This window comes from Bombus impatiens, unplaced genomic scaffold (assembly GCF_000188095.3).
Source record: "Bombus impatiens unplaced genomic scaffold, BIMP_2.2 scf_1461, whole genome shotgun sequence".
In the NCBI taxonomy this organism is placed as follows: domain Eukaryota; kingdom Metazoa; phylum Arthropoda; class Insecta; order Hymenoptera; family Apidae; genus Bombus; species Bombus impatiens.
This window is the reverse complement of record NT_177880.1, coordinates 86,332-108,774: the sequence shown is the minus strand read 5'-3', so window position 1 is coordinate 108,774 and position 22,443 is coordinate 86,332. Positions and strand designations below refer to the sequence as shown.

The 22,443-nt window shown below is 32.3% G+C and overlaps 1 protein-coding gene across 1 annotated transcript; it reads left to right on the top strand.

Moving 5' to 3' along the window:
• Positions 1-3,606: 3,606 nt before the first annotated feature.
• On the top strand, positions 3,607-22,432 carry LOC100748944 (scavenger receptor class B member 1-like). Its single transcript, XM_003494056.4, has 8 exons — positions 3,607-4,382; positions 14,200-14,455; positions 14,784-14,925; positions 18,356-18,556; positions 18,803-19,027; positions 19,265-19,427; positions 19,893-20,137; positions 20,349-22,432. Exons 1-8 carry the CDS (start codon positions 4,169-4,171, stop codon positions 20,694-20,696), a joined length of 1,794 nt encoding a protein of 597 aa, XP_003494104.1. The 5' UTR covers positions 3,607-4,168; the 3' UTR covers positions 20,697-22,432.
• Positions 22,433-22,443: the final 11 nt, after the last annotated feature.

The following is a 22,443-nucleotide window of genomic DNA, read 5'->3' as shown; positions in this document are numbered from 1 at the left end:
GTACAATTTGCAGCCTGGTTGTGAATTGTAGTACAAGGTCTCAATTATATTACGAGTAAAAAAACATAATAACGCATTGAAAGCGGGAAGATACAGAAAAATATCAAGGAAACGGATGTTCGATCGATTTCCCATTCCTTCATATTAATGTGATTCTTAATTGAACGATAAAAACAGCCCGTTGCTTCTAGTTAGAATTAATTTCATCTCGAACGAAAAGAAGACGAACTAATGTAACAGGGTAGAAACAAAGAAGAACGTTGGTATCTAGAATTTTCGGTACATACAGTAAACGTATGGAAATTTTTATTGGAAGAGTTCAATTCGAAAGAAGTACGCTTGCTCGTGACTAATTATTAATCAGACGACGTTGGCTACTTTAATTTTTGGTTTCTTGTTTGATTATGATACATATATGCGCGCAAGGAATATTCAGTAAGCGAATGTACGCCACGGAGCTTCTATCGATCATCTTCTCAAATCAAGAAGTTTTCTAAGTAAATTGCAACGAGACAGACCGAAATAAACAATGACGATGCACAACACCTCAGATATTCCTATTTCAATAATTTCAAGAATTTCCACTTTTATCTTTGCTCCTTTCACGTATAGTCTTACGAACGTAGAATGCTCTTTGTCGAGATTTATGGCATACATTAACATTGATTCAAAGATTTAAAACGATTAACCTTTGATACCGATTCCCCTTAGATAGATTGGTAAATGATGTAATAAATGTGATTATTGAATAAACGTTGAATATATGTGTTACCAGGGTATCGAAGATTTAAAATTAAAGCTATTTTCCTCGAGCATTGGCGTGTCAGCTTATCTTCGTTTTCTTACTTACGATGCTATTGCTTTATCTGACGCGTAGAAACTTTTCTTTGGTACTGAACTTACAGTCTGCGTGATTTCTCTATCCAAAGCATAGATAGAAACTCTGGCCCCAACCAGTATTGAAGAGGTGGAAATGTGACGATCACAAAAATATCTCCACCGAGTTCACGCATAGCCCATCATCGATTTATTTTTAGCTTCTATCATTGACGATTCTCGATTACCATTTCTTCTTTTTGCTATTCTCCTTTAATTTGTGGCTAACTCTTTTATTTTGTCTAATTTTAGCCTTTATCATTTACCATTACATAAAGTGTTTATATCCGTTAAGGTAAGCAAATGAATGAATTTGTAAAAGTGAGTGTAAAAGAATTACACTCACTCTTGAATCATAAGCAGAATTGATTTCGTAATCTATACATTTCTACTAAGATTAAGATTCTTTCTTATGTACGAACATTCATGGAATGATTAACCTTGAAGTGCACAATGTATTACAGGTCCTTGACTCCAGGCATATATAAACTTGTTCGATCGTCTATTTCAAAATTTATCCATGGTGAAATACATATCCTACCACCTTTGTTTTAATCCTATCTTTTATATGTACATATGTATATATACACCATACGTAATTGGATACCAGCAACGAAACGATATTTAATTCTTACTGATATCCTTGAAATGTAATTATTGCTGATCATGTGCAAAGGACGCAAAAGATCTTCAAGTGTTACATATTATTAATCATGTTTATTATTTCCTCCACTGCGATATTTAAATGTAATAATGTACGAATAAAAACTTGCGACTTTCATGTTGGTTAACGTAGTAATATAAAATAAATTATAATTATAATAGATTAATAATTATATGAGTTACTATAATAAGGTAGACAGAACAATGACACAATTCACGAAACTTTGCCTGCATGTACAAGGATACACAGCATTACACGCTGTTATAACCAGTTATGAGAGTGCTTTATTTCTTTCGTTAAAGAATTTAAGTATTCTGGCATTCGTGCACGCTGTGGCGAAATTTTTTTGAAACTAAATCTTTGCAAATTAGCCCATAAAAGGTTAAACGAGTAACCAACTTGGACTGAAAGTTTTGTAATTAACATGAGATCATAGTCACAAACGATACGTATAATTGTAATCATTTATTTATTCGATCACGGGTCATAAACTTATATGAGTATGATTAATCAACTTGAACAACTGAAATGCATATATACATACATAAGTGCATACAACATACAACAGCATAGATGCGACAGACTATTCCTTTCGAAAACAGCCAAACACAATCTCATAGAAAGTTTAATATAAATCTAGTTTACCTGAATTTTTATTTTGTCTGAATTTTTTTACAGCAAAAAATCCTTGTCTTTTATTATCAACATTCAATAATTCATTCCAAGTAACTGAATAAACAATTCAGCCACAGGACAGTGTCATGACTTATTTATGTAAATAGAAATTCCTTTATTCCTTGACGTTGATGAATGTCTTCGTTACAACGTGTGGCAGTACTTTAAACTAGATTATAAAAAAGGTATGTCCACAGTTTATTACTGACGTATACATGTAGATATTATTTACATCTGATAGCGTGAATTTGCAGAAATCTGATCAATAAAAACTTTTACCGCGACGCTATACATCATTATACACCCTGTAAACATATTAATCATTCGATCGAGAAAAAATTCCTATACGAAACGGTTGTTGTCGTTTAGGGATCCGACGAGCGGAAAGATTCTTTCGAATCTCATCTTTATGAATCCGTAATCGAAAGGAAGCCAGTGGAATTCGTGATAATATTCCCGCTAGTAGAAAATCAACCGAGGCGTCAAATAAATTTCTTTCGAAACGAAGATTATCTGCGTTTGGGTTGATTCGGAACGATACGCAACATTTTGGCAAACTTTTTCCTTCGTTCACAGAACATTATGTATTACCATAAATGAGCAAATGCTTCGTTTTGTTTTATCGTTTTTGCAACATACACGAGGAACTCGGAGACAAAATGGAACAAGGACGGAGAAAATTTTTGTTTTCAGAAAATTGCAGTAAAAACTGCATAAAGTTAAATTTTAAGAGAAAAATCTTTATGTACTTTAAGTAAAACAAATCCTACTATTTTTCCTGATCTCGTAAATTGTATCATTCTTCGCTAAGTTGCGCGTACGATATCAATTGCTAAACAAACATTGCCCTAATGACGCCATTGTTCCACAAATAAGTGAAACAGTAATTTTCTAGCTCCAATTTCCTCGATTGTTTTTACCGTTCATACTAAATCTGGCATATACACTAACAGAAACCTAACCAACACAAGAAAATCAATTTGTAATCTTTTCAGAAGCGAGACACGGGAAAACGACCCCAGCATACAAACTGCCTACTTCTCGAACTATAGAATCTCGAACAAATCGCGCGTCGAATAGCTTTCCCCGCGTTACGAACCTGCCCTGAACGATAAAGAAACGGCCGGACATCCCCTGACTGGCATATATGATCGATCGCAACAATATTCCATTGACCTTTGATCAGTGCAACCGAGTGGCACGTTGTAAGTGTTGCGCTGCATTATCCTTCACCTCATCTTTCTCAAGCAACAACTGATCTTTCCTACCTGGTGGTGGGGCACCTATACGACTTGCTGAGTGGCCAGTACTCCACGTGCTACGAACCGCGAGTAGCAGGTTGAAAGGCAAGTGGGGGTCGAGAGTGACTTTAATACATTTTTTGAACTCTGCTGTTCCATGGTTTCGTCACTTTTGTACAGAAGCGCACACGGTTCGCACCGAGACCGAGAGAACAGTTGATTGTCGACCGAGAACGATCGAGTGCACGATTCTTCTGACCATTTATGTAGCGTGACGAGTTAGAATCGTTCAGTGATCAATCAACGATCGTCCAAATCGAGCTATTCGTTGGTAACGTTTTCACGAATTCAAATCGTCGAATTTCACGAAGAAGAATCTTTAATCGACTCGAGAACTGTCCACGATCGACTATTGGACACCATAGTATCGTTAAAGTTATCACACAGTGTGACTGAAGGAACCGTTATATAGTGTATTGAACTTGAACTTTATTTGAGTCGAAAGTTTGTTACGTGGATGTTGATTCGTTTCTACATCTGATTTGTTCGAATTTTTTTTTCGTGAATTCTCTGTCAAAGAACTGAAATTATTATCATGCAATTTTCGTAACACGCCAAGTGAATTATATATAATACGAAATCTCTCGTGCGGGTGCCTTTTGTTATGGACTTTCTTCGCTAACACAAAAGAGATTGTGCCTACTGTTACGCCATGAAGGAAATTACGATGATATGGAGCAAAATCACCGGTCGACGCTACTCGAACGTCAACGCGAATCAAAATCAGAGCGACTCCAGCGAATCCGAGGAGATGGCGATGAGTCGGAGGGCAAGCGATTTAAGAAGAAAGTCTTCGATTGTCATGAATCATTTCATTAATACGGCTCTCTCGGTGCATACGCATAAAAGGCCAAGTCGATGGAGAAGTAAGTAATTGCTTTTAAATGCGGAAATTGTAAATTCAAAAGCTGCACGGTGAATTCGTAATTGCCTCTTTGTTAAGTTTCCATTCGACGGGACGAATTTATAAATGTTCATATACTATAGTCTGAATTGTCGATTCGAAAATTAATTCACGCTGAATCTTTCTGTGAAAAATTTATAAGATAAGATAAAATTAAATATTAAGATAAAATTTGTATTACTCTCCATTCAAGACATTAAATTTCATACAATAAATACGTTTATATCGCTGATAATGACGATGACGAATCGAAGCTGCAACAAATCAGCCAATTACAAATCTACCATAAAACGCCAATTTATAGAATTTCCTGAAATTATCGAGTGTATCTAACTAAAAATACGATCGTAGTGCAAATGATACGTATTTATAGCAAATATCAGTGAATTCACGCATTCACGGTAAATTATGCATTATCATGGTGTTATTCGACAAGTGGACGCAACATCAAGTAATGCAATGAAATGGAATGGTATGACACGACTCTTTTTTATAGAATAATTATAATATATAATAATATTATAATAATTACTCCCTAGTATAAATCTATAATCGTGCAACATCTTCATGCCAACGTTTCAGTTATCGCCTAAAATGATCGAATTACCGTATCTGATACAGTTACACGTGAGATTCGTGAGATAGAATTCGCCCCCGGCTATTTATGCTTCAATTATTCTTTGTTCATTTTTATTCAACGTTTTATTTATTACGTAATGTCACATCAATTCTAATCCTTTACTTTAGATAGATCTAAATAATCGTTGTTAACAAAGAGGGAAGCTGTTTATTGAAGAAAGAATTATGTTAATATCGTGGAACTAATTAAATGACAGAAGAATTAAGAGATCATAAAAAACAGTGCTTTTTACGCTTCGTATTGTTTTTTGTCAATTATATGCCTTGTATAACTTTTAAAAATTTCTGTCACTCATTCGTAAATTACACTGCAATTATTCTGGACGTTACTTTCTCATGTAGCTTCTGACTCCAAAAATTTCTGGTATCTATTCATAGATTATATTTATCTAGAGGAACGATAAAATTAAATTTAGGACATTACGAGGTTTAACAATCTCGTTTCGACATTTTTTAACATGAGATTAAATGACATTCGGACTATGGAATACAAATAAAAAATTATAAAAATTTGTCTACGAAGTGAGTGATATACCACTCGGGTAGTTTATCAACGAATTTACTTTTGATATCGCTATCGCCTTTCATTTCTGTGTCAAATGTCAATAAAACATTTTATGGTTATTAGTAAATTGATAATTTTGTAAACAGATTATATGTTTGATGCTTTGCAAATATACGCTAAAAATCATAATCTATTTTCGCCATATATTCATCATTTATCTATGTCCTATTAATATTGTACAGCTACGTATGTATCATTCGTTTATTAGAAATGAATGAAGAATAATGCTGTAAAATTACAATTATTGCTTGAAAAATTAATGGTTCTTATTTAAAAGAGTGAAAATAGCGAATAGTGTAGAAATAGTGAAGATATTAAAGCAATTTTATGAAAAGTTTTCAAATATCTTAATAGGTAGATTAAAAAACATCAATTAAAGACAACAAAATTTCCATAATGAGTTACAGCTAGTACAGGTTACAAGTTTCAATTTGGAAAATAAGCGGTTCTCATTCTCTCTTTATTCGTTTATGATAGCCGGTACGTGTGACAAAGCAATCGCAATTCCTACTCGCTGAGAACAAAGGAAAAAGAAAGGAGAATGTCCGTCTCCATATGAAGATTTCAATGAAGCAATAAAAAAACGGCACGCGTACTTTATGCTAATAATGATTATCCTTCCTGGACACACGCGTCGGAGAATCGCAAGAACGCCATAGAATCCTCGAATATGAAAAGCTTCCTTCTTCGTTCAATGCCGTATAAACTGGTGTTTTAACAATACAAATTAAGGTAATCTTCTAATCAGAATCTTAACTGAATGCATATTTCAAGTAACAAGATAATCTAGCTTTTCCTCGAGAGAATAAACCTTCTGATGAATTACTGCAATGAATCACTAATGAAATTTTCTAACGACTTTATGTGGCTTATTGTCATTTGCAAATTGACCTGTAAAAAATTAATAAACCGAATGCTATTATAAAGTAATTTAATATACCTAATAATTCAGAAGAAAAAGAATGGCAAGAAAAATGAGTAAGCCAGTAAAAGATAAGTAGGCAATAACGGTCAATTTGTCATTCCAAATGGCGATGACTCGAACTTCTTCGAAATAAAGTTTTTTGAAATTACTAATTCTCGAAGATTCGAACGGATAATCTGTTCACTTTAAAATCGATGAAAACATTCAGAGTGCACTGAACGACGGTAAAATACATATCTGATAAAAAAACAAGAACATCCAACGGGTCTTTATTTCGAATTCAAAACATTTACTCGTCACTCGTAATAGCTAGATCCTCGATATACGGCTCGATACACCACAAGAATCTATTAACATATATTTTTGCAGCAATATTTAACGTGACTCATTTCTTCGAAATCAGATAGTATAAGTAGTAACGTAACCAATATGTACAAAAATATTGACCACTCTCATCAGGGTATTAACATTTTGCACTGAAGTAATTGAGTTATCGAATATTTATCACATTCCCATGTAATACGTATTACCAGAAACTTACAAATGAGGCCGCGTTCCTCAAGAAATGCATCATAGCTTCGTTAGTATTAGTGTGCATTCATATCTTATCAGTTTGCCCTTAAACCTTTGATAAAGTTATCTGTAACGTTAGTGAATGGTGCATTTTTCCTGTGTATAGCTTCATTGTCGTTAAGATTACTTGTTGAATACTTATTCAAACTTGATAGTTGAAATGTCAAAACATTTTCAATCACTCAAGTTGAACTATAAACAATCCCTTGCGTGATTAGCGATACGTTTAATTAGAAAAATGTGTGCATATCTTATGTACTGTATTCGAGTGGCATAAAATGGCATTCCAAAATTGTTTTTCTACTAAATTTCTAGAGAATGTTTTCTTTCTTTAAGAAATAAAAGGTAACGAAAACGATGCAAAATGCTAAAGAGATTCACACAGGATAAATTTAATTGTTCTTGACAAGCACGAAAGATTAAAGATCTCTAAAGAAGCTGTCGGTAGCTTGCTTCTTTTCTATCAAAGTAAAGACTAATTTATACATATTTCAAACGCCTCGATTCGGAGTTCTTATAACTTGGCAATGGTATTGAAATCGTTTATAAAAGAACAACCAGATACTTCCACCAAAACCGGTTCATCGAGACGAAAAGGGACAAAAATAAAGTATCAGAAACTTCCAGACACCTCGCACATATCTATCCAACAGCATGATAAACGATGCTTAAGGAATTTTTTAATAGTATAATCTATTATTAACTCATTAGCATCTATATTTACATTATAAAAAATAAAAAAAGGATGGATGGATAAAAATACAACCAATCGAGGCCGAAAGAGATACTATCTTATGATGACTGGGTTAATTGCATTAACGTTTGATTTGTAGGGTTATCAACACGTTCAAAAATAACGGTTATTATGGTGGTTGCTTCTCTAATTTGGTATTTTAATGTAGTAGGCAGTCTCCTGTCGAACGCAAGGTTATTCTTTCGTATCGCCTTAGCTTCGATAAACCTGTTCTTGTAACCGGTGCAACACAACATTGCCATCTACCATTTTCCCGATGCGGTTTAGCAAGGTAGATAATAAAAAGAGTGACCAATTTGCTTGGTATGCAGGAAATTATACAAGTAGACGAAAAGATGAAAGCAAAATCGGAGAATGAAAAACCATTAACGTCGAACAGTATTCTCTCCTTAGATCGAGCTTTGCTTCTTGACGAGTTATTTTACAGAAAGAACTCATTCCGATCGTCTTTATCAATCATTTTCTTTTTCTTTTTTGATATTTATATCATACTTACAACTGAGTCTATTGAACCAACCAGCAGCAATAACAATCATATCGTTGTAAAGAAATGCGTTTCTTTTTTTACGATCTTTAACAAAAATTTACCATCTCTGACAGGCTATTTTATTCATTTGAATACGCATAAGTGCATTAATTGTATTAGGAATTCCTATCGCATTGTAGAGTAGTCCACATAAATCGGGATGTATAGTAAAAACATTCATTTGAAATTCAAAAAATATGAAAACAAGAAACAATCAAATTTAGAAATGCTTAAATTTAAAAATCAAATTTCCACGCGTATCTATCAGAAAGATATCTATTATATCAACGATATAACGTTAACAAGTTGTTGAAAACTTTTCAGTTGTTTCCTAAATTCGCTATTTCTAATGACAAATACGCTGTTTCTCGCACTTTCTATATCCTTTCCTGCCTGTTATTTATCACCTTCTTTTTTTAAGCCCACCATCAACCCACTCACCCCTCCGGCCCTGTTTAGTACATTACTACGGAGGAGTGCCCGGATTTCTCAACCTCGCGAAAGTGTTCGCCTTAATATTGAATTAATATTCAAGAAATCTTGCATACATCATAAGAATAAAAAGTTGAACGCCGATAAAATCAAAGATCGAAATATAAAATCAAATAAATCAATACATAAAATCATAAATATAATAAATAAATAAGTAGACAGATTAAGTGAAAGAATAGCTATTATTTACCACCTGATAATTACATTAGGAAAATATATGGTACTACCTCTATCTCATAAATTTATCGTATTGCAAAGTACGTCCAGTTCATTTACATGGCGTTTGCGCAAGGTGGTTCCACTTAAAAATACCAACGCGAGACTTCGTAATTTGGTCGTTCGTTGCTGGCATTTGATGTACCCATCGGAATGTTAATTCAACGCATGAGAATTGACGATTTTTACTCACTGAAAAAAGTCAGCTCCTAAATTAAGCGAATGGAACGTGTCTTGCTAAATCTCTCACCTAAGGTCACACGATGCACCTGCTGAAGACACGAGAAAAGAATAGGAATGATGAATGGTGGAAGGCATGAAATAGGGGATCTATAGAACTTTTCAATTGATCGAACGCTTGTGAAATAATAGAAAGGGGAAAGATCACGGTAAATGAATTCTCGTAATCTGTCATTACGCGAATATTTCAAAACTACGAAACAACGTTGTTACGCATGCAGATGAATTACCACTTTCTAGAATTTTACGATCTCCTCTGATACAGTGAAAACAATATCCTCAACATACCTCTGCAAAGTGCTTGTTTTTATCTAGCCATTTTATCTAGCATTTTAGCTTAACTCTTAGACAAGATTACCGAGTAATACTTACTGCACATTTTATGGGAATTCCTACATAAGAATAGAGAAGAATAAAGAATATAAAAATACGCACTATGAAAGATCAAAATATTGAATACACGCGCTAATGAATGCTGCAATCTGAATGAAAATTACATATGAATGAAAATTATGAAGTTACGAATATATTTAGAAGTCTCTCAAGTGAGTGCGTAACTATAGAGAAAATAAAAAATAAAAGAAGACAAAAGTTATAAAGACGTACGATGCATTCAGAATCGCGATCTTGATCTTTCATTCAAGTGGCGATTGCATAAATAAAATGGAGGAGAAAGATGACAATAAAAGTACCTGCAGTACGAAGTCGGAACCTAAGAAAGGTAGACTCGGCACGCAACTAAAACATTTCATTATTACCTTGTTCACATTGCGAACAAGGTTCTACAAAAAAGAAAAATTTGCACGTGCCATACCTTCGTGGGATTTATTTACATTACACAACTTCGCGAGTCGCGACCGGTATAAAAAGATCCATAAACTATTAAACGAACGATGCTTCAGGTTGCTTTTGTCTCAAAGTGCATTGTTCGTTGCAAGCAAATGATCGTATGGAAGTCATCAACCAGCTAATCTGACAATAAATTGTGTGCAGTCACACGTGCAGGCGTCGGTTAACCGATAATGCTATGTATCTAGTTAATGAACACGAGCTCGCATTTCGCATTGACGATAAGTGCCGTAATTACGTATTAATCAATGTACAAGGAACTAATTCGAAAATGAGATCAGATTGAATATTAATATAGCTTTTTGCTCTAACCGATAGATAATAGAATCTTCGTTGATTTCACTAATATGATACTATAGTATTTCATTTTTATATCAATTTTAACACCAAATCAGTGAAAATGACTGCTATTAAATTTGCTGTTTTAGCAATGCGAGTATACACATAACACACATGCGAGTATACGTTAATTTTATGGAGATCGAAGCATGATTACATATATGTGCTTATTAATTTTTATCATATTGCTTAATGTATACGTATAAGAATAACTACGTTTTTTATAAAAGTAACATGTAAGATATAATAGTAAGTGAAGTCTTGTGATTAATAATCTACAATTTACGTGATGATTTGTAACATTTTGTTGGAAGATTGCTATAAGACGGCGTCGTTGCCCACGAATAGATATGTATTTTGTAATTTCCTGTTCCGTGTATGGAAGCTAGATGTTTCGTCAAAGTGAACATCCACAAAAGAGCCGCGATTCCTTGGATATAAAATATAACGAGACACGGGGCAAATATGCACTTTCTATTGGATGGCGTATTTGCAGTCGCGTCCCGATTACCGCCGGAAAATTATTACCACATCGTGCCGCACTGCCAGCGATCTTGCAATAGTCGAGAGCAAAACGATTCCTTCTACGAAACCTATAGGCCTATAAAGTATTTGCTAATCTTCGATCACTCACCAGAATTTTAGTATTCATATATCGAACTTAGCGGTGTTCGCCACTTTGAAATGTCAGAAATAATTTCCAATCATCAACGAACTTGATGACATAAAATAATCGTTCTTCTACGTAAAATCGTTTTAGGAAATCATTCTCATTTCTTTATGATGTTGGAAAGGTTCTCGTGCACACGCTTATAATTAAGTACTTATCGTTAGCTGTCTTTTTCTAGCTTACAATCGCCGCGAGGTGTTGATACTCGAAACATCTCATTAAATTTTCATCTCCCGAGAAAATGACGTATGATCAATCCGCGTCTCGCTACTTTTATTTTTACATTTTCTCTCTTATCACGTACTACGTGACAATTGCACGGCGTGTTGCCGGAGATAACATCGTACGATGTCTTAATTGAGCGATTATCTTACGAGTTGAAGTTATTTATACCAATCGATTATTTATAACGATCAATTTCTAAGTCTAACCTGTCTAATTGCCATGATTAGCTGAAGTCTCAAATACGCTATCGAACGATTGAAGAACAGGATTTAATTTCATAATACTTTACAGATATTTGGACAGTCTTATACTTAAATCGTATTCAAAAAATTCAATATGATTGAAGACGACCTATATCGATCGACAGGTATGCACGTCCTTCGAAGGAACGCACGGGGTTCGATATTTGCGATTGTATTTCCGCGACACATTAGTATTCCTGGTGATCTACGAGAAGATTACTTAACGGTTACCAAAGCAATCGGTTACACGTTCATCGTTTTTCGATGAATATCATGGGTGTGTAACGCACAGACAGTAATAGTGCGTACAATTACGTATATCAGGTGGTTCAACTAAGTCAGTCTCGTGATCAAGTTCAGAAAAAAAGGAAAACAGGAAACAGAAAATGCGCAGAAATTAAAAGTAATCAAAGATCTAGACGATCTTTATCCGTAGGATTTTACATATATGCGATATATTACACGTGGCCACTAAGTCATTAAATTAGCATATCATTTGCACGCCTAAATCACTGTCTAATTGTTTTCGTCGTTTTCTACTACAGCTACTTTTCCATCGTCGTTTGATTTGAAGATAAGAAAGAAATCAAAGCCGCGTAAACGTGATCAGACAAAAATAGAGATTTATGCAAAATCCAGGGCCATCGAGTCCTTCGTTCCTAATCTCGAAAACAATCAAGCCTTACGTAATCTTCTTTTCTTTCGCTCGATAAATAACATGTATGCAAATTCCTGATATATCACAATATACCGTTTAAATAAATTTATTCCGCCAAGGATTCCGACAACATCACGCTAACACGTAAATGCTTGACGAATAAATAAAACTGAACAGATTGTTGATTATCGTGCATCAATGCTTCGATCTCTGCTCCCTTCCATGAGAAAATGAACTTTTTAAAGTGTCCCTTTCAATATCAATCCATTAGTATTTAAGAATTTTATATTAGTATTATATTAATATTATATAGACTTTATATTAATATTAAAGAATTAATATCTTAATTTAGATGATTTCGCTTAGGCATGACGAAAATTATTTTTCATCGGAAATTATCATTATCGAGATGCAAAAGAAAATATACAAAATAACTTTTAATTATTCGTTTGTTAAATTTTTCAAATTGCCATTTACAATCAAATGATTAAAATATCGACCCAAAACTAACCAGAAGTATAGTTAGAGACCTTAAACATCGAAATCAAGTACATGTTACAACCTGAATTGCATCAGCAGATGCACTTTAACCACTTCGTAAGACTGAATAGGTGAACATTTGCGTAATGTACATACATATTTTCCAATTGATATTAAAAATATTCACAATCGAAATAAACATCAGTTTATGAAAAAAAGTATAATACGAAGGTAAATTCCTTTAAAAAGGACGCAAAACCTCGAATATTTTCTTCGAGGCCTGATGAATATTCTCTTAAAATTCATTGAGCAGTTTCATGTGCACAAGCGACAAATTTTAGAATCAATTCTCGTGCATTCCAAGTACATATATCTCATGCAAATTCGACAAATTGTCGTCCGTTCGCGGCACGTAATATTTTGAAACAAGTCGGAAGTTCTGGTCCTGGACTGTATAATTCGAAGCTCTTGAAGGATACGATTCTCTAAAAAATGGAAGGATTCATACCATGACATTTGTCCGCGTTTGTTTTTCCCCGAGCGAGCAAGAGAATACTCGATACTTTTAAATTCTAGATAAACAATATATTCGGACAATATTCATTATATAATTACACAATTTAAAATTAATAAGTAAAAGGATGATGAAATGAATAAAAAACATAATTTTAAAAATGGTTACATAATTCTCACAAGCCTAATTTTCATTCGACGATAAATCAAGATATAGATCACTTTTTATAATGTCGATTCCAACATACGAATCATTTTTGTTGTAACTTCACCAATCGAAATATTACACTGGGGCTCGTAGCTCGAACCAAACAGTGTTTTTCACAATGTCACACAAAATAGGAAAAGCGGGTTGCTGTGAAATTACGTAAGACGATCTAGAAAAAAAAGTTAGATGATCGTACTTTATCCAGAAGAGTCACGTTGACGCAATTGATTACCAAACAGGGGAAAAAAGTCTTGTTTCAGCCGCAAATGATGTATTTATGCACAAACCGAAAGTTCGCTTTCTACATTCGACAGGCATTTGCAACTATAATTATCTAAATTTAAAGAAGTCACAAAAGAGTCTGTCAAAAATTTTCCATCAAATTTTATTGTTATTTTAGTTCAAATTATACATTAACGACGAATATAATAATATATTTTAGTCATGATACTGTACGTATTCAATAGATCTGTATTTTTTGAAATTCATTATAAAAACGATATAACGATCAAGAAATTTTCACACCTACTATGTATCCCATGTCGACAAATGACATGATAAAACGATCCAATCAACAATCTTATCATCCGATGGAATCAAATATTAATTATTACGAATCGAATGCTCTAAAATTCTCACTCCGTTAATTTTTCAAAACCGTGCAGATATTCTCATGCCGATGATTTTGGGATTCTTTGGCATTACCATCGGCTGTGTTCTTATGGCGCTCGATCCATACGAAATAGTTTTCCGCGCGAAGGTGATGTTCAGCCCCGGAGGTGAAATATTCGAAATATGGCGAAGACCGAATATCGAACTCTACTTGAAAGTCTATCTTTTTAACGTGACAAACCACGAGGAATATTTATCTGGCCAGGAAAGCAAGCTACGATTCCAGGAAATTGGACCCTACGTTTACCGGTAAGTGTATCAAGTTATTATACCTAAATAAAACTTAAGTGATTTAGAGAAATTATTTCGAGCACATTAAGTATATACTGTTAATTTAATTATAAATTATTCAATTCTATAATTTAACCATGACCAGTATTGTTGAAAACAAATTAAAATTTCAATTGGAAGGTTAAAAAGCTGTAACGTTCTTGTTTAATTAGATAAAATTTTCAACAGACTATTTTTTAAAGGTGCTACTCGTAAAAATGAAAATTTTCAGTCGTACATAGATATTTAATTTCAATTTGAAAGCCTCAATATCTTTCTTTAATGTCGTAAAATAATTGATTTTTAGGGAATCGTTAGAGCACAAAGATATTCAGTTCAATGACAATGGTACGGTGCTGGCGTATCTACATCACCCGTTGCAATATATACCACATATGAGCAATGGAACAGAAGAAGATATAATGATATTACCGAACATCGCCTTATTGGTAAGCGAAACTGTTTAATTATATACTTTTATGGGAAGGAGAAACTAACGGATGAGAATGTTTCACACAATTACCAAGACAGTCTTATTTAATGTTGATTAATCTACACCAGTATGTACATGTGTATGCACGTTAAATCATAGCGAAGAAAATCTCGAAAATGAATGAACAATTTCGGTGGTTTTATTAATCGATGTATGCGATTCGATAAATATAAAAGCTAAATGTCAATTCCATCTGAAATTTTTTAATTTACGCATTTTCGAATTTAAAAATCGTCAAATTCGCAGATATTTGAATTTTTATATTTTCATGACGACTACAAAAACCTATTAATTTACAGAATGCAAACAAAAATATATATTCATAAATATTTCCAAAATTATTAATATTTCATAATATGCATATGCACAAACATCGGATAATTCACTCAGTTAAATCTGTTTAGCTTCTATTCACTAACTGTTCCTATAAAGAATTTCTATAAGGTGTTCCTATAAACCTATATAACCGCATATAACTGACACACACATACTAAATCATATGATAACCTTTACCAGGCTCAAATGAATCAACTACAACTAATCATTCTCTACACTTCAACTTAATTAAATTTCAAGGTTACGAGTTTACTTAATTACATTGTGTTTTAGCATATTTATTCAGCACTTGCGCTTTAGTATATAAATTCATCGCTAACAGAGTATAAATGTATAAGCCTTATGAACCTTTATGTACCTTCCTTTAATCTGATAATCGCATAATCATAGTTTAAAATGTTAAGAAACAAGTAAGTCATCCATCATTAATAATTCAATTGAACTTGTAGTACTACCGTGTTATATTTTGAATTGTATCAGCAAGTTCTCAGCAAATATCAAAATTAGAAAACAATCTTTCAAATAAGATCATTTGATTATACTCGTTTTCTTTATTATGAAATGATAACTTTATTGCAACGTAATTGCGCAGAGAAATTATTATTTGTCAACATAGAACAATATTTGATAAGGAGATATTTAATAGTACTCAGAATCAGTAAAATTTCAAGAGCAAGAAATAATATATTGATAAGTTGCATCCAGCCGTAGAATAGCTGCCAATAGGGTCAATGATTCATCAAGCACGATTCCTTCATGAGTATCACGGCTAAACTTCCGTTTTCTTCTCTTTAAAGAATTCTTCGTTGAAATGAAGAAGAATATTTTTTTCTTAAAGCAAATTCTTTATTAGATGAAAGAAATACCATATCTTACAATATTAAGGATAAGAAAAGAAGCACGGAACAGGTTAATGTAAATAATTGGAATGGAGATATATTCCATCCCAATCGAGTCTTCGTCACAGAAATTGAATAGGATATTCATTAGAAGCAGAAAGCTCAAGGTCTACCGTTAAAGCAGGTTACAGGTCATCGTGACAAAAAAGACGGAAGTATTATATAATATTGTGTTTGAATTCTGCATACAGAAAGAAAGCTAATCATGAAAATTGCATATTGTTCAGTAATGCACGATTAATTGAATCAGTGTATTTGGTATTATTCGTTGATATCTCCACTTCTATAAAAACATACAGATACTCTAGCAAGATTGAGGCTTAAAAGAGTACCATATTTGATATATGTGATAAATAAAACTTTGGTTAAGTAAAGTGGTCCAAGGTGGTTCACCAGGAATCGAGAATATTCGAATCTATTCATTTCCTTTAAAAGAATGTCCTACTAAAGACACGAAAGCTAAAGGTAGAGAGGTGGAATAATGCCGTAGGGTAAAATACTCAATTTTAACTGCAAAAAAAGTCTATTCTCTCGGTAGGAAAAATTTCAAGTTGTAACTAACAACGACGTCGTAAAATTTTACAGCTATATCATGTTCCATTACAATGAATACTAAAATTCAACTTTATATGTGTTGTTTATAAAAGAACATTTCCTTGAAACACAGAAAAATACCGGTTGAACGAAATATTCCGCGTGACACATCTCTGTTTCCCTAGAATTGTATTGCATTCGAAAAAAACCGTGATCGCCGACGCATACACGGTAAATTTCCATTCGACGCACGAAGACATTCTTGACGAATGCATCATATTTAAAGCAAGAAAGCATCAAATACTTGAATCAAGAGAATGTTTCACCATACATTTAGGGTGCTTTTTTAAGGTAAAATTTATACAAATTGTTTAAGAGAATTAAACATTTCATCAATAGATTTCTTAGCTTTACGCAACATAATAACATACTTCGTTCGATTACTTGCATATCGACAATGACTTTATAAAAAGTGAAGTAATTCTAAAATATTGAATGTGCCATTAGTGGACTGGTAATAATCAAAAAAGACTAAAACGTTCAATTAAAAACTTATACATATTATTGCATGATCATAAAAACTAAACAAACATTACGATCAATCTAACATCAGTTATTATCTTTTTGCATTATTTGTATCTTCTATAAACTTTTTATTAACAAGTTTGTATCAAAGAAAAACAAATAAACCAAATAATAATAAGATCCAAAGAATCCAAGAAATGCAATATTCTCATCGTACACAACGTGTTTTATGACCAGTCCTCTCCAGTGACTTAATCATCAATTTCCGTTATTGCAAGTACGTCTATATCAATGAACACGGATAACAACATCCTCTATAGTGTCCGGTTCTAAATTATGTTCTTAGAAACATCAAAAAGAACGATTGTTACGTACAACAACGAAGAGGGAAAGCTAAATGTGAAACCGAAAGTGCAATTTCCTCTTCAGAACATTTCAATAATTATTCATAGCAGTCGAAGTATAAAGAAAAAATTTATCAATGTATATTCGTGTGTAGCACATGTACCAGTGCGCATGCATACAAATGTATATATGTAGTAAAAAAAATAGTTAACGCAAAGCGAGATCTTCTAGTCGTATACATAGATCGGTAAATGCATGTAATTAAATGCAGCCGCGTGAATGAACTTTCAGACAGAAAATGAAGATGAGGGAAACCCTAGTTCGGTACGAGGACAAAACGAAACGGCATAATTAAGTCGCCTAACAGAAGATACGGGAATGAATAATGTTCTCTTTAACATTTTCCGACAACAAGTCATCGTTAATTAACTGTAGAATACGTCGACCATGAAAAATCACATTTCATAATAAAGAAGATTAATTATATCGCGACACAAAAATTGATGAGCTTACAAATGGAAGAAAAGAAAATAAATAGCTAATTAATAGCGAGCTTAGACTGTTTCATCGCTAACATTCACAAATGTTTACACTAGCGTCAAATTTATTTATTAGAATCCGATTATATGTATATCTTGATAATAATCAGGAAGCTATTTTATTCGACTCTTCGAATCTTTATAAAAGGATTCAAGTGCAAAATAATTTTTCACATTTTTATGAGATAATTCTCTTTTTTCATTTCAGAGTATCACAAACGTAATGAGGAATTCTGCCTATCTAACCAGATTAGCATTAAATCTACTAATCGTTAACACAAATTCGTACCCTCTTGTACGAATGACTGCTAAAGAATTTATGTTTGGCTACAAATCCACTCTTGTTACACTTGGCAATAAGATGATGCCATCGTGGATCAAATTTGACAAACTAGGTCTCATTGACAGAGTGAGTTTCAAATTCTTAACAACTTTGTCTGTTCAATTCTTTTGAAAATTTATTAATTCGCAATTATATTAATAAATTAATTCACAGACGATTATTACTTTAAATTTTAATCAGGTCCTCTTGAAAAATATTAACTAACAATTTTATAAGCTTCTGGAAAGTCGTTACCCTTTTGCTAGGTATCACTTCGAATCTCGACTGTACATCTGATTTTGCAGAGATTTTAGTGTTTCCTTTTTACTACAGATGTACGATTTTGAGGGTGATTACATAAACGTTTATACCGGCGAGAAGGATATACGGCGGACAGGTTTGATTGAGAAGTATAATGGTGATGTAAATTTGCCGCAATGGACAGGAAAATGTGCGAATGTGAAGGGGGCTAGCGATGGAGCAAAGTATGCAAATTACATCGAGCCGAACGATACCGTATTATTCTTTAGAAAAAGCCTCTGTCGCAGTGCCACCATGGTAAGTTGTATCTCAATGCTCGTACACGTTAAACACTTGAGAATTACGTATTCAAATAATTTCATAATATCTTGTAATATATCTTCGAAGGATCCTCGTACTACTTTGAATTACCATTGATTTATGAAAAGAAAGTTATTATCAAAAATATAGTAAATAGTATATAAAATATTAGAGGTTAAGTAGATGTTTACTATCGAAGGGTATAATAAGTAAGATTAAAACATAATTTTACAGACACGAATTGGAGAAAAAACAATAAAGGGTTTACATACATATAAATATACATTTGTCGAAAATATAATGGATAATGGTGCTTACATTCCGGAGAACAAATGTTTCTGCCGCCATGGATATTGTTTAAAACCTGGCTTAATTGATGTCACCGACTGTTATTACGGTAAAATGGTTTAAATGATTATAAAAATAGCATAAAAAAATATATATTTTACATTGACGAATATTAAAAATGTTTCAAAGTATGGATCGTATTAACATTAAATCAAAAGGTGTCGTTAAATTTTATTCCCATTACTCATACTAACAGTATCAATTAACATAGTCAAGATAGACAGATTGATAGTTATAGTTTGATAGAAAAAAGATCCATTTAGGGAGATAAATTCCTATATCAATCGTAGATATACTCTAATTGCTTTAATTACCAAAGAAGAATGAATAATTCATTCATACTAGTAAATATTAAAAAATTAGTAGATACATGAGTAAATACACTGTGTAATAATAAACAATCGACGACATCTTCGTACAACCATTAACATTAAGAATATGGAGTTAAAAGAACGAAAAGAAAGGAAATTAATTTATATATTCATGTTGATTACTTACCTTTACAATGATGCAGGATTTCCAATTGCTCTCTCGTATCCACACTTCTACAAGGCCGATCCAAGTATCCTGGAATCTATCGAAGGGTTAACTCCAAACCGTGATGCTCACGAATCTTTCGTATATATTCAACCACAGTCAGGTCTTCCGGTAGAGTTTGCTTTCCGTTTTCAAATCAACATGGCTTTGCAAAATATCGGACATATGGCCAGAGTAGAAAAATTCGAAAACTTCGTCTTACCATTACTGTGGTTCGAAATCGTAAGTACTGAAAAATATCGAATTGCAAGTATCGAACATATACTTTCAATATCGAATATATCAATAGCATTGATATCTCGACATTCGGATTTACCAAATAAATTTAAATAATCCATGATATTATCAATATAATATAATAAATACATTATAAATATAAATTTTGTAAAATTTCCCATAAAAATATATCTAATTTTCAATATATTTTTTCCAGGGAATGTCCAAATTGCCAACATCGATGCTTATTCGTTTCTGGTTCTACTTAAATTTCTTACCGGTTTTTCAAAGTATAATGATTTATTCTTCGTTGCTCATTGGCCCTATACTTATAGCTCTCGGTGTTCGCAAAATCTTCGTACATCCGAAAGAATCAACGTTGACTACCCAATGGTTCGGCTCTCAAATGAAAAACAAAAAATTACAATTTTTTAACAGTAGGCGAATGTCGTGTAAGATCGACGAAATGGATACTTATTACAGTTCGTTAATTGAATCGAAAGAAGAAAGCAAAGAATCCGAACTAACAACGGACTTACCAACTTTGAAAGAAGATATCGTGTAACCATCAACATCCGGGAAAACTATAGAAAGAGGCTATTTCCCGCGTAAAATTGATGTTCGAAACCAATGGGAAGCATACAGATTATTTTCAATCTCGAGATACTGCGGTCGATACAAACGAAATATCGAATTCCACATCGATAAGTAAGAAAATATGTTTATCTTCGATATTTCTTAAATTGGATATAGTATCGTAAAATTGAAATTTTATTTATTTATTAATGCACTGTGATCTTAGAATGAAAATATAGTTGCATAGTGTATAAAATATGAAATAATTGATAACCTTTTTCAAATGGAATCGCAAAGTGGTAAATAGTGACATCTTGTTAAACAATTGTAATTTTACTGATTAAACGACACAATACAAACGGTGCTAATTCAGAAATTATTAGTTTCTACTTTTACGTATAATTAACATCTTTTGTTATTGGAAAATTGTTGATGGGTGCAGAAATTTTTATTATTAATATTTTGGTGATGGTATTTTATATTTATAATAAATTTCTCAAAGACCGGTGCACTTATAGATAAAGAAGCACAAGAGAATACAATAATTTACATAAGGGGTTTTCTAATTTTATATAAATAATTAAGTGCATTAAGACTGATATTATAGACTGGTATAGTGATTAAGTGATTTATAATACATATAAATATTAAAAGAAAAACATGAGGTAGTTGGTACTTCATTAACATAACCAATCATGTTATCATATGTAATATAATATACAAAAGATATCAAGTTTGAATAGCATCGTTTGTAATTAAAATTGAAATGGATTTAGGAAACGGTAAAGGGGATTGTGGATTATTTGATTTTGTATATTTAAAACATATTTATTGATATCATAGTAATAGAATTTTATTATTAATTACATATACTAAATAAATATATACTGCTCTTTTGTTAAGAGCTGTTAAAAGTATTATATTATATTAATCATAAAAAGTGGTAAAATATACATATTATCATCATAGATTCTTTTTTATCAATGATAAAAAAGATCCTTATATTTTTATTATTAAGTGCAAATTCTGTCATTGAACTTCAATATAATCGGTTGATACCATATCCATATGATATGATATAATGATACCAGATCGCAATGTTATCACATATTCATTTATTTCGTAATTTCACGTATGTACAATTAAATTTGTGATAGTCTTCCATTAGTTTTAAGTAATTATTAAGACGTTTCTAACACTAAGATTTGAGTTTTCTGAAGAAAATTTATAATTCTGAGATTAGGACTACATTATTCTTAAAATATGACCAAATGTACTATTTCCCCTTTTATATCAAAGTATCTCAGTTAATTCTCTACTTGTAAATATTGTTCAAACAACATTAATTACAAATTTTCAACATATATAGTATTCATATTGTATATAAATTTTTGAAGTTCCCATAACATAGGTATGGATATTTCTTTAAATATTTCATCACTCTTGCCTCATGTATAGATCTAAATAATAATTGTAGTGAACTAAGGAAATAGTATTCTTATAATATGCAAATAAATATATTCCTATAAATCATGTTTAGCTTTAAAACAATAACAATTTTTTGTATACATAAATTCTATTTCCTTGAGTTATATATTCTGCACAATTTAATGGGAATAATGTTATGTTCTTTACAAAAATATTGAATTCTTGCCAGTGAAATGTTAATGATACATATAAGTATTTGTAAGAATTGCTCAATAAATAATGTTTTTAACACAGGGCCCCAAATTTAT

Bases quoted from the DNA above. Each gene is read 5' to 3' on its own strand.
- LOC100748944 (XM_003494056.4), top strand. From the start codon at position 4,169: ATGAAGGAAATTACGATGATATGGAGCAAAATCACCGGTCGACGCTAC. The intron at 14,926-18,355 runs GTAAGCGAAACT...TTTTCATTTCAG, and splicing joins TACCGAACATCGCCTTATTG to AGTATCACAAACGTAATGAG. The intron at 19,428-19,892 runs GTAAAATGGTTT...ACAATGATGCAG, and splicing joins TGTCACCGACTGTTATTACG to GATTTCCAATTGCTCTCTCG.